The sequence below is a fragment of the Argiope bruennichi genome, chromosome 2 (assembly GCF_947563725.1).
Source record: "Argiope bruennichi chromosome 2, qqArgBrue1.1, whole genome shotgun sequence".
In the NCBI taxonomy this organism is placed as follows: Eukaryota; Metazoa; Arthropoda; class Arachnida; order Araneae; family Araneidae; genus Argiope; species Argiope bruennichi.
The window spans coordinates 102,672,728-102,686,558 of record NC_079152.1 but is presented as its reverse complement, the minus strand read 5'-3'; the positions used below and the strand labels follow the sequence as shown (position 1 = coordinate 102,686,558).

General features: G+C 26.8%; 1 protein-coding gene across 2 annotated transcripts in view; it reads left to right on the top strand.

Annotated features, from left to right (window-relative positions):
* LOC129961955 (uncharacterized) overlaps positions 1–13,152 on the top strand; it is a 375,815-nt gene extending 362,663 nt beyond the window's left edge. For both annotated transcript variants that reach the window (XM_056075604.1, XM_056075605.1), the window contains exons 7-8: positions 8,178–8,242; positions 9,880–13,152. In XM_056075604.1, coding sequence (XP_055931579.1) covers positions 8,178–8,242; positions 9,880–9,989 — 175 coding nt within the window. In that variant the 3' untranslated portion in view covers positions 9,990–13,152. The remainder of the gene's footprint in view (positions 1–8,177; positions 8,243–9,879) is intronic.
* The last annotated feature ends 679 nt before the right edge of the window (positions 13,153–13,831 follow it).

The following is a 13,831-nucleotide window of genomic DNA, read 5'->3' as shown; positions in this document are numbered from 1 at the left end:
TTTTTATGTAGCTTGTATTACTTATTCTTTTAACTTAAAGCTTAAAAAAATAGGTAAATGTTTATTTTTTCACCTGACTTTTTTTTATTAAAGTTCCTTATTTTGCAGTTAAACTCGGAAATGAACTTAGAGCGATTACCTAAGATATAAGGAAAAATACACCACTGATTTTTATTCCAAATCTTTAGCACCAGTTTAATACTTCCTTTAATTCATCATTAATAATGTGTGAATCCTAGAAATAGGGCATGTATATCACCATAAATCCAAATAACTCTGTCAAGAAGCATAAACGGCAAGACCAATTTGATACAATCATTTACATTTACATTAATATTTCACTTCTGATAATAAAAACGTAGATTCATGGAAGGACTGATGAAAAATTCAATGACTTTTTTTCTTATTCACAAAATATTCTTGAATTAAAAATGCATAGTATTATTATGCAACAAGGTTTTATTCTATTTTTTTTAATAAATAATTTCAAAATGGAAATTTGATTTAAAATATTTTTGGCTAGCAGCATTTGGTGCCCAGCTGTTTCACCGGTATCGATACTCGCTAAGCGTTTTATCTAAATATTTTATGTAACTTCGTCATAACTTCTTCAGCAAAATATTTTTAAGCCACCAAATTTGTTAGTCAAATAATTCATAATTTTACTCAAAATCTCTCTTTCTAATAGTTCTCATAAAACTTAACTCTATAAGCTCTAAATTAAAGCGTAAAAGATTTCACTTTAATTAATAACTGCTGCTTAAACTTTAATTAAAAACTTTTTTACTTGTTTTGTTGTTTTTTAAAACATGAGTACAAAAAAAAAAAAAAAAAAAAAAGCAGAATCTTTCAGAGTTGAAATCCTTTGTGCTTTACAGAATATATTTTTATAATTTATGCAATATTTCATCGAGTTGTCCAATAACAATTACTTTGATATTTAGCATAAAATTCAATTATTTTAGTTTAATCTTCACGAACTCACAGTGCGTAGATCAGACAGATAGAATGAAAACTTTTTCAAATTCTTGGAATTTCAGAATTATGTATTCATTTACAGATACAAAGTTTTTTTATTATTTTATTTTATTAAATTATTGATTAACTAAATAATTATTTTATTTTATTTTTATTTATTTAGTTTTTATTAAGAACATGAACATAAAAGAATAATAATTAAATAAAATACAAATCTTTGTATAAAATAGATTTTTGAGCAACAGCATAAAAGTAGATGTAGAATAATTTATTTTGGCTAAATATATTTTATGTTCTAATCAAAATTTAACTTTAGTCGTAATTTATGAGCTAGATGAGAACATAAATAATATATAGAGGGATAAAAAAGTATGCAGTAAAGAACTGATATACATTATTTCGTGATCAAACTTAATAACATTGACTTTAAAAATAAAAATTACAATTTTCAGTCGAATTTGAAACTAAGTATCTTCTCTTCTTTACTTAATATTTACTTTCTGCAAAGAATTTTGAATTGACATAATACAATATGAAATGATATACAAAGTAGCGTTGGTCAATCAAAAGAAGAAAAGCTATTTCGTGTTCATATTTAATCGTATTGATTGACGAAAATAACGTTTTCACGTTAAATCGATACAGAAACCGAATATATGTCCTATTTTTTAGTTAATATTTATGTCCAACAAGGAATTGTGTATTAGTTTTGGATATGTAATTTTGTATGGACCTCATTGTATTATTCATTAGTTATTGAAGTGGAATGTATAATATTTCACTTCTACTCAATTCAAGTTTTGAAATGCAGCAAGCAGTTCTAAACTCATAAATCATCTTAAATGTCTAAAGTACTTTTAAAGTGGGTTTCCCAAGAATAAAATGTTACAACTACTTTGTTAGCATTTTGTATGTTGTTGGAAACTGATGTTACCCATCTCTTATTAAAGTATTGAATAATTCAAGAAAAATTCGAAAACGAATATTTCTCATGCAATTTAAATGTAACCAATTTTTACTTTATCTATTTACATTCATGTTTTGTAAAGATGGAGTTTCATAATCACGCTTTAACGATTGTCTGAAATTTTAAGCTGTTGGCGTTTTCCATATGAGAATATACTTTATTAATAGTTTTAGAAACGAAGATAATCTACTTCAGATCCATATCATTAAAAATGAGTTTTAAACTATCACTTAACAAACAATGCTATCTATCTTAATTTTTTAAATTTTATAAGAGGAAGGAGACAATTAATTTTTCTAAACCATTAAAGAATATTTAAATCATCTTCACATGAGAAAAAGAACATGCAAGAACAGGAACATATCTGTTTATAATAAACACAACAAAATTCAGGTCTTTTCTTTAATAATTGAGCAAATTTAGAACATATGTTTTCTTCCAGATTATAAAATTAGGAATATCGAGATAGGTGGTGTAGCGTCAAATACGCTTGTTCAGTTCTTGTGTTATTCTTTCAATATCAACCCATTTTTTCCTTTTAATTACTTTACTATGATATTTCACAAACATGTGATGACGTGAAAATCAACATAGCATTAAACACATAAAGGTAATAATTGTGGATTTCTGTACTCCTTTTAATCGACCTTTCACTAATTACATACTATCTCTTCTATGTTTCTTCATCGGATAGAGGAAATGCTTGATAGAATTTCGGTGCCTAGGTTTTTCTCTTTTACGATTTTAAATCTGCACAGATGTTGTTCATTAAGAATCGAAATGATGCCATTAAATTTAAATTATGTTTCAATCATTTAAAAACATATCTCAGATATAAAATTTTAGATAGCGGAAGTATGCAATTTTCACTAAAAATATCAACTTTTAAACATAAGAATTTCCAGAAAAGAATCGTATCTAATTATTTGCTAGAAAAAAATTATTCTTTCTTTATTTCTAAAATGTAAATTGCGTTTATATCGGATACCCAACATTGACATGCTTATCGCTATTTCTATTTCAGTATACAACAAATAATTTAAATTTCAAAACTTTTCGAAATTGCTGGACCATTATTTCCAACTGTATTTGAGTTATTAGAGAGACGATTGTAAAATGGATGGTTAACAAGTATGGAATTCATTACGCACTTTGCAAGAGGAAACGGGATAATTTCATAACATAACATCATACATAATCCAGTCAAATTATTTTGACCACCAATCTAATAGCCTGAAGGTCATCTCTTCGAGTCAAAATAGCTGTTAAGAGACAGGGCATGGTCTTAATGTGTGCTTGGATGAGGGCAACGAGCATTTGTGACCATGAGAACTGCAGAGAATCACGTAATCCGTGAAGGTTCCGAAGAACAGGGTCTTTTGTCTGAGATGTCGATCGCGAAGATGTCGATTGGGATTAAGATCTAAAGAATTTGGAGGTCAGAATAGTAACTGGAACTTTTTCAAATGCTCTTCGAATCATGCACGGACAATTGTAGATACATGCCATGTAGTATTACAAATAAACAAGTTTCTCAAACTTTTCTGTGATTGGCCGCAATTGTGTTCAAGTCAACCTGTGTAATGGTCCTTATGACCATCAAAGAAGTTGTGTATTGTAACTTAACCGTGTATAATTAGATAATGTATGATACATTCGGCGGTAACCAGAAGAATTAATTATCTATCGGAGAAACTGTTGCTAATTATTTGCATAATAGCCCGTTAGACAAAAATAATGTTTTATTTTCTCATTGCATTCATTAAAAAGAGAAAAATAAAAACGAACGACATTAAGTACAAATATCATTGCGAATGCAAAAAGAGGTTGAGAAAAATAGAAGGACAAATTCAAGTTATGAAACTTTTTTCATTTTTTTCCAGCCAAATTTTTTTAATGGATGATTTAATTAAGTTTCTAAAAATTCCCAAATGTGGCCACAGTCATATAAAAGTGATTATAATAACTTTTAGATTAAATCCAAGTAAATAACATTAGTACATCTGGTTATAAAGTATGTTAAAAACATCGTGGTGAAATTTCCTTCCAATGGCGTGTTTAGGAAAGAAAAGCGTTTCCCTTGCCAAATGAATGTCTAAAAATTATAAGTGCCATCCTAAATGTCAAAAAAAAAATTATAAATGCAATCTTACCAGCCATCGTTAATTTCAAAAAAAATATATATATAAATGCCGCTCTACCAGCCATTCAAAATGTCAGAAACTTATTAAAACTGCCATTTTAACAGCTATATAAATGTCAGAAAATTATAAATGCAATCTTACCAGCCATTCTTGATTTCAGAAAATGTTGTTGTTGTTTCTAACTTTGTCATATACTAGCCCACAGACTTTAGAAGTCAGTGATTTTACGCCAAGGGTGAGTCTCTTTTTTTTCAGTAGTGCCAAAAGTACGAATTAGCTACACATACATCACAACCCTTTTTACAAAGCGGACTTCATTCGTGCATTTCATTCACTCATCCACAGATCGTAATTTAGACCTGAATCAGAGAACGATCACCCCTGATCCAGTATCCCTAGTTGTATTACTCTCGACATGGAGAACTTTATGATCACGACAGATTTATACTTGCGCCAGCGACCACACACATGGAGAGTCTTTGGCCAGCGGGTTCAAACTCGCAACCCAAGGGAAGCGAATCCAACGCCCTACCAACCAGGATATCCCGGCCACAATTTCAGAAAATTATAGATTCTGGCATTTATAATTTCAGAAAATTATAAATGCCATTCTACCAAACATCCAAAATGTCACAAAATTAAAAATGCCATTCGACTAGTCATTCTAAATGTCAGAAAAGTATAAATGGCATTCTACCAAACCTTCTAAATATTGTCAGGAAAGTGTAAATGGCATTCTACTAGCTATTCTAAATAATGCCATAAAATTATAAATGGCATTCTACTAGCTATCCTAAATAATGTCTTAAAATTATGCCATGTTGTACGAGAAGAAATTTTTAATCTTCCCTTACTGATTAAATAAATGATCTATCAGAAAAGAATTATAATTTCTTCCTTTCGATTCAATTTGTCTTTGACCTTGTCATTTAATTAACAGTTTTAATTCCCTTTTCTTTTCATTTTTCTTGTGATTGGTGAATATTTTGATTATTGAAAAAAATTTATCGGTTCATGAAGGAGGAAGGAAGTGAATGATCTACTATCCTGAAAATAAGGGAAAGTATTTTCCTATCTCTACTTTAAAATTCTCTTATAAAAACAGTGATTGAATTTTTTTAACCAATACTTAAATATTTAAAGATAAAAATCATCAAACCCAAAATGAGTGTTACTAAACATTGATAAACTAAAATAAAAATAAATGAATCGTCGTCAATTCTTTATGATTCAAATTAACGATTACTTTTATTTAATATTTTATACAAGATATATTCCCTAAAAAACTTTTCAATCTAATATGTGAAGTATTTTATAATTTAATTACATTATTTTCTTATTATTATCTATACATTTTTTCTTTTTTTATCTATAATTATAATATTTATCTCAAATATTAAAAAAAAAATCTCCAAAAATGATTAAATAGTTAACGTCGTTAATAAATTTGAAAAAGAAGAGATAATCATTTTTTCTTACAGATAAGACAAATTACCAGAGAACTCAATTCTTTAATAAAGCACATTATCTTTCTTTATTAGGAAGTATTTTTACGGCATTTTGGCAGAAAGATAAATGAAAAGGTTTTCCTATTTTAATTAAAGGAGAGAAAAAAATAAATCGTTATTAATACTGAGCGAGATGCTTTTGATCATAAATAATAAATAAGACCTCATTTTGGACGATCCTGAATTAAAATTACTATATTAACTATTACTGTTTTTATTGCGACGAAATTAAATACTTTTGATATTAAAGCATATTTCATTTTATAAAGTTTTCATTTGTATGAATTTCCGTCAACTAAATATATTAATATTAATTTTCCTATTATACTTCGCTCAAGATCGATTAAAATATTCTACATTCATCATAATGCTTTTTAATCATCTAATCATAAATTTATTTTTATACTTGGCAATCAGAAATTTAACGGTAAATTCTTTGCGCATGAAAATATGCATCTTTTTCAAGTTACTTAAACGGAGTTTTGTATTTAAATAAAGCTGTTTTCAGTGACTGATTGATTTACTCATCTTACTAATGTATTGTTCTCTGAAATTTCTGAGCACTATATGGAAAATATAAGAATTAATTTATATAAGCATGACGGCATGTGCGACTCGACTACGAGCTGTTGTCAGATTTTTGCAATTTAATATAGTTCTGATTACAATTATATTTTATCTATATACCGCAATTAGTAGTAAGTATTCAGTTACATAAATCATGTTGTTTATTCTGCATTTACTACTGGAATTTTGAAAAAAAAAATAACATTATATATATTTTTATTTTTTATTTTTTTGCTTAAAGATATTGATGACAAAACAAGGTTCAAACCAATTTAAATAAATGACAGTTTTGCTGAAAAGAAAATCTTTACCTTTAAGTGCATCAGTTTGAATTTTAATCATCGTATGTTGACAAATTAAATTTGACGTCGACAAGAAGAACGAGGTTTACCGTTTAACATCTTCCAAGTATTGCAATTCTTTTTCTTGCAACTTTACGTAAACAATTTAGAATATATTACATATTCAATTGAAATGCATCATACAAATAAGCAAAAGAGATAAATAAAATAAATTGATAAAGACTCTCTAGGTGTTTTAATTCAAATACGAGCAATCAGAACTATTTGAAAGAATCGGACGCTGTTTTTCTTGCCAGATAAAAGAAAAAAAATTAAAATGTAAATGATTGTGGATTGCAAACGAACAATTTCTCCTTAATTTTCACTCCGCATCTTCAGTATGAAAGATATATTGTAGCCTCAATTTCTGATTAATTAATCCAGAATTCCTAATTTAATTTCTTTTAATACTAGTCAATGGTTAGTAATAATATGTCAATGGTATGGTAACATTTTTCTGCTTAAGATAATGATAAATCATTTCCTTACTATAATTATTTCAGCAGTTATTCGCAAACAACTATGCAAACGAAAGCAAAATTCGGCTTAATTAAATGAATTTTACATTTATTATTCAATTAAATGAAAATTAAAAGCTCTAAAATCGTAGGAGTTAAAAACAAAATAATATGGAACCTAAAAAAAAAACTATTTTAGCTTTTTTCTAGGAAATTTCACATTACCACCTCTTCACAAGCTCTTTTCGAACTGCTTAGAAAAAGGCAAAAGCAATAAAAAAAAATCAGCAATATGTGGTTTTTATCACATGCGTAAATATTGCTGATTTTACACTTTTACACATAAAACAGTATCTGATTTTTTTAATTATTATTATTCGGCTTTTGCCTTTTTCTAGCTTACCACTTTTACTCTTCGAATAGTTTCAGACATCATTATTTTTGAAAGTTGAAAATAACATAGTCAATTTATAAATCTTTCCCAGGAGAACGTGTGCAAATTTTATGGCTTTACGCTTCGCCGTTCCAGAGGAGTTCTTATCGCAGATAAATGGACATAAATATTTGCTATTTTATATTATCGATTAAGTTTAAAATTGGGTAATTTATTTTTTGATACTACCGTGATAAATCGACAAAATATGCAAATTGTTGCCAATTTGGCGTTGGCGACGTAGTCTGATTATCGTCAAGCAAATCCGATGGTATTCTCAGCGTAATCATCTTAAAATCGCCAAGTAAGCGCAATAATTCAATCATATAGGTAAAATCTGCCATCTTATATATATACTGGAGCTTGGCAAGCTGATCAGAAGATTGCCAATTAAACCCATTGGCGAAATTTGAAAATCGCTAAATAAACTCGGGGGCGAGGGCGGTAAAAGAGAATTTAAGATAAGAAAAAAATAGAATTCATTATTTATTCCTTTGTGTGTTAATATGCTTAAGAGATATTGCTTCGTACATTCATTATTTTTAAATCCTTAAAACTGAGATTTTTTTTTTTACAAAATATTTATTTGAATTTTTACTAGGATTAATATTTATAGTTATAAAATAAAAATTATCAAAATCTTACGAGTATGTCATAGAATAAATTTCATAGCCCCTGTATATGCATTTAAAAATGGAAATAATTGCGAACTAATGGAAAGTTATATTTTAATATACATATTCTTCGTTAAAAATATATAATTTATTATTTTTCTATTTAGGGATATCGACACTGTAAGCAGTATGCTGAATGACATGTTGGATTTTATGCCTCAAGAAGCAGGAGGTAAGTGTTATTAAAAGAAGGCATTATTTGACTCATTGACTGTGAAGTCAATATCCAGTCAAAACAGTAAAGAAATCGAACAATCAGAAATTATCGCCAGGTTTGTAGTTAATATATTCAAATAAATTAATCTATTAGGTTATAGTTGTTACAGAATATTAGTTATTAATTTATTCTAATTTTGAAAAAAGATACATAGGTGTAAGTAGTTCAATAATGAAAACTCATTACATAATAGGGTATTTAAAGTCATATTAATTTTGGAAAAAGGTAGCTTAAAATCTTTCAGATTGCTGAAATTAGTATATAGTGTAGCAAAAACATGAATATCACAAAATGAGTGTTTTTTATTTATAATTTAACAATAGCATACAATTAATTGTGCACTTTAAAAACTATACAAATATGTATCACTTGAAGAGAAAGTATAAAGTTTTGAAAAATAGCATAGATACTTTTCACTGATTGTAATGTTTGGTTTTGAAAATGGGATATTGTACTGAATATGAATTAAGGACAAATTATCAGTCAGAAATAATTTGATTCTCTTAGGAGGTTTGTATTTTTTCCAAATGAAAAAGACTGAATGAATACCATTTATGTCAAATCAATTTTGGCTATATTTTACTTTTTTATATAGAATTATGCGAGAAATTTTAAAATTTTAATAGCAATTAAAATTTTTCAATAGAAAGAAGATCTGTCCATAACCAACGAATCATCATGAAATTTTACTGAATATTGCATTACTGAATTCCGTTGAAAAATTAAGTGAATTTTTTTTAAATGCACAATTTTTCTATAGTGATAGTACAACTACATTTAAAAATTCATAATAACTTTATCATAATGAAGAAAAATAATTTAATAAAAGATAATGTTGGGATTAATTCATTCAAATCGATTATATTAGTTTGGTAATGGAACTTCAGCACTTCATTAACAACAACAAAAAAAACCCTCTGTTTTGGCAATGGTATTCATTACAGAATATGAAAAGAGATTTTTAAATTGATTAAGTTGGTGAAATAGTGAAAAAGATATAGTTAGGATCAATTATTTAAAAAAAAAAAACTAATATTTAAAGAATTGTTGTGTTCTTTCAATAAATGAGTACACATTCTAATGAGCATCTTATTTCCATCTACAATAAATGGCTTTTATTGTACCAATCATATCTTATGCATGAGTCATTATCTAAAAATCCCCTATTTTATGAATTTATTTTAATTTTCATTCAGGTATTATATTTCTGGAAATTATCCATAATATATTAAACATAGTTATTATGTAACCCATAGACAAGTGAGCGACCTATTTCAACTAGGAAACATTTTCCATAAATTTTTAAGATTTTCTATCCAAGGTACAATTAGAAAATCAATCATCTTCTATCTGAATGATTCTTGTCTCACTCTTTATCTCAAAAGAATTTACGAGCAAAAATTATTGATAATATAAATGAATTCGTTTAAAAAACATTCTTTTTAATGCCTCAAAACTTTTATAGTAAACAGTTTTTCATTCTATGTGCACACCATAATTTTTGCAGTTGATAAATTAAAAATTATGCTTATGTTACTCACTTCATTTAATTTTATATTTCTACACTATGTTTCCTTTTTTCTAACTCACAGGGAAATCCTTGGAAGATAGTTTCCACAAATGGAGAAGACGACGAAAACGTGCATTGTACGGAAAGTGCGGATACTGGAATTGCTTCTGCAGGTCATCCACTTCTTGCTAAAAATGGAGCAAGAAGAAATTCGGAGAGTAGTGTGTCTCTCTCAATTACAGAATATTACTGTGTTTAGCACTCTACATGCATATGCATACGCACTGTATACAAATACTTTAACGCTTACAAATTGGTCTGAAAAAGTAGGAAATTGAACTGAACTTGGATTCAATCAGCCGATGAACTAAGAAATCCAGTGAGTTCAATGAACTTCGGAGGACCAATTTGCTTCAACTAAGTCGTATCATTTGATAAAGGACATATTTTTACATTATATGTAGCAATGTAAAATACTTCGTTCAATATGAAACTATTACAGAGAATCCTTATTAACGTAACAAAGTTATCTGGATTCTTGATGCTTTTCAGGATATTAATATCAGACACAATTGAAATGTTTTTGAAAAAAAATTGTGTTTGTACTTACGTTGTGTATCCTTTCTAATATTTTTAAAAGATCGTATTTCGGACATTTTTTCATTTGTACAATAGATTAGTAGTTGGATTACTGCATTTTATATTTTTTGTTTTTAAAAAAAATCTTTCTCCTGGGCTTATAAATTATTGCAATATCACAAAACGATAACAAAAATTATGAAAGAGGAATTTAATATAAGAAAAGGAATTCTATTTTCAGAGTCTTCACTATTGAGACAATTATGTAGTACGATTCTAGTTATTAAAGTGAATGTACATGGGATATTTATACGACTCGTATAAGTATGAAAGTTGGGCATTTTATATAATATGCTAGATAAATTATACAATCTGCTTTGTATAAATGTTGAAACATTCTACAAAAAAAAATTATATCAATTATCCAAATCTCAAGCAAAATAACAAATGTTCTCACACTACACAATTAAAAATTGAGCTATCCATGTGAAACCATCCCTGAGGCTCATTTTCTGATTAATTCTCGTCTTATATAAAAAAATCCAATTAAATACTGAATGCCTTCTATAATTACATTTTTATGTTCATTTTTAAGAGAAATTGAACTTCCATGTTTCTTAAATAAATAAATTCCCAGTCCACTACGGAGATCTGCAGTATAGTTAAAAAGGTTTTTTTTCTTTTTCTTTTTTTTTTCACTAACAGGTTGAATAGTATTCAATCTAAATTATTTCTCTCCGAGATTTGTCATTTGTTGTCAAAATTTTTATTTAGAATTGATTCGATAGAAAATAAAACCATTTATCTTGTAGTACGAATGAAAACAAAGGAAGATTTCAAATCTTGCAATACATGGGGGTAAATTATTTATTTTCAAGGGAATACTGATGAATAAAGGAAAGATAAAATAATTATTGTAAAAATACTCCATTATTTACACTGACGTGCGTAAAAATAGAATTTAAAAACAAACCCACCAGAAATTTTATTTAAAATTATCAAGTGCAAAAATTAAAAAATACGATATTTTTCTTAAAAGTTTTTTTTATATAATATAAACTGTATGTAACTAAATTTTTCTGAGAAATAATTTTTTCATAAAATTAAATTATCTGATGTTATTCATCCACTGTTGTCTAAGCTCACTACCACACTTTTAAAATAATTCACATACAGACGAACTGAAATTGTTCTGAATCGAAGTGATATTTATGTTCTACTATTTTGCATTTTATAAACTTACTCAGTGTAGTTCCCAAATTAGTGCAATTTCATTATCAACTTACCTTCTAATGTACTAATTTATATTTATTTTTAAACAAATACTCATAAACCGGAAACAATGCACAGATAAATCCAATCCTATTGTATTGCACTACATTAGAGTAGATTTATTTGAAGCTCTGTTCTATGTATTTAAAACATTCATTATTTAACACATTCTTATTATTAATCATTAAAATTGCTTTGATTGATATTTATATGCTTACCTTTCATCAACAGGGCACATCGATTTACGAAATTTATATTTTTTCTGAAGATTATATTATTACAACTCAATAATATTGTATAAAATATATGAGCACTTGTCATTTAAAACTTATTTTTTTCATATTTTACACTACTGATGTTTCTCTTAATTTGTGAATACTTTTATATTCTTCTGCTAAATACTGTATTTCGAAAATTAATTTTTTGGCAGCCCAAAACATCGATTGTTTGTTATAATTTTAATAGAATAATCGCTAAATGATAAGGTCCAAATGAGCATTGCAGAAAATCGTTAACATTCAGTTCAACGAGAAAAACATAGAAGCAGACTAATACGGAGTGGTTTTTTTTTAATCTGATATATTTCATAAAAACAAAATTGTCGGAATATTTAATAAAAATTACCTTAATAAAGTCGTTTCAGAATACAAAGAAATGCAAATAAATTACAAAAAAAGAAATCTCATGAAAAATTGCTTAGAATTTTGAGCTAAAGTGTTTTGGTTATTTTAGAAGAAAACATTATTTTACAGAAATTAAGTATTTTTATGATAATGGTGTAACTATTTCTAAATTAAATTTCATGGACGGTTTCTTAGTTTTCACAATAGAAAAAATTAAATGAATGATCACATCATTTTCTGAATATTTGTATCTCAACGAGCATACTGTATAAAAGAGATTCACCATGGAAAAATTCGCGATTAAGAAAAGGAATATTTATAGGGAAAAAATAAATAGTTCATGCTTTCAGAAATTGATTCAATACAATTTTATTTAAAAATTCGATATCATATGATATTTATTAGGATTAACATAATTACGATCTTGACTAGAAAACACTGAAATTATTTTTTCTTCATTGATTAAACAAAACTATTAAGTAAATTTGCACTTTTGTACTGTTAAGAGCTTGTTTGTATCATATTCTGTAAATCTAATGTGGTATTTGAAACATGACATATTCAGGTGGCGTTCTTAACATCTGACTACAGTTCAAAATTACGAAGTGATCATAATATAGCCCTGATATTTCTTCAAAATGTGACATAATTACAATTAAATTAAAAATTGAGTATTTTTTGAGCAACATGAGCATTTTTTATCGAAGATAAATGATCAACATGAATTCCGATTTATGATTTTTAATTTCTTGAATAAATACAAACAACATTTTTAATGGATAACTATCAACTTACTTAGTTATTGAAATTTATCAGATATTAAAATATTTCTTTTGCTGAGTTTGAATTGTTTTCTGAACGTATTTTGAAATTTACTAGTTTAAAAAGTTTCTCTTAGATTAGTTTTAAGTGTTTAACTTGAATGAAATGTTGTTAGTGGTTTCCTTATTCAACTTTTATTACAGTATACATTATAACGTTTTGATGTTTATGTATGAAATAAACAAATAGTTTACTTGTATTGTGTAGTAATTTCGCTCATTTACTTTTAAATAGAGCTTTTAGAATTTTTTTAAATGGGCATATATTTAATAAAACATTAAAAATATATCAACGTGATTGATGGATAGCATGTTAAATGTTCAATTAAATAAAAGATTTACTTAATATTTAATTTTATATTTAATATATAATATTTAAATAATTATATTGTATTCTATATTTGGGAAATTAATGAATATGAAATTGCATGAAAGAATTCAAAGCGCAATTAATGTAGATTATCATTAGACGTAAAGATTGTGATTATGCGGTAGAGTTTAAATTTTTGGACCACACTGACAAAAATATGCGTTTTATATTTCATTTTTGACAACAGCTGTAGTCTTTTCCTCAGTTTTGTTCTTTTATTAAATAAATTTCATCCAAGTATTTATATGAAAAACAAACATTCGGAGGTTTATAAATATATGATACAGTTTAAAAAGTACCTCTGAAATAAAAAGCATTATAGAACACAGTATATCAAAATACAGAAAGAATTATACAATTATAGATCAA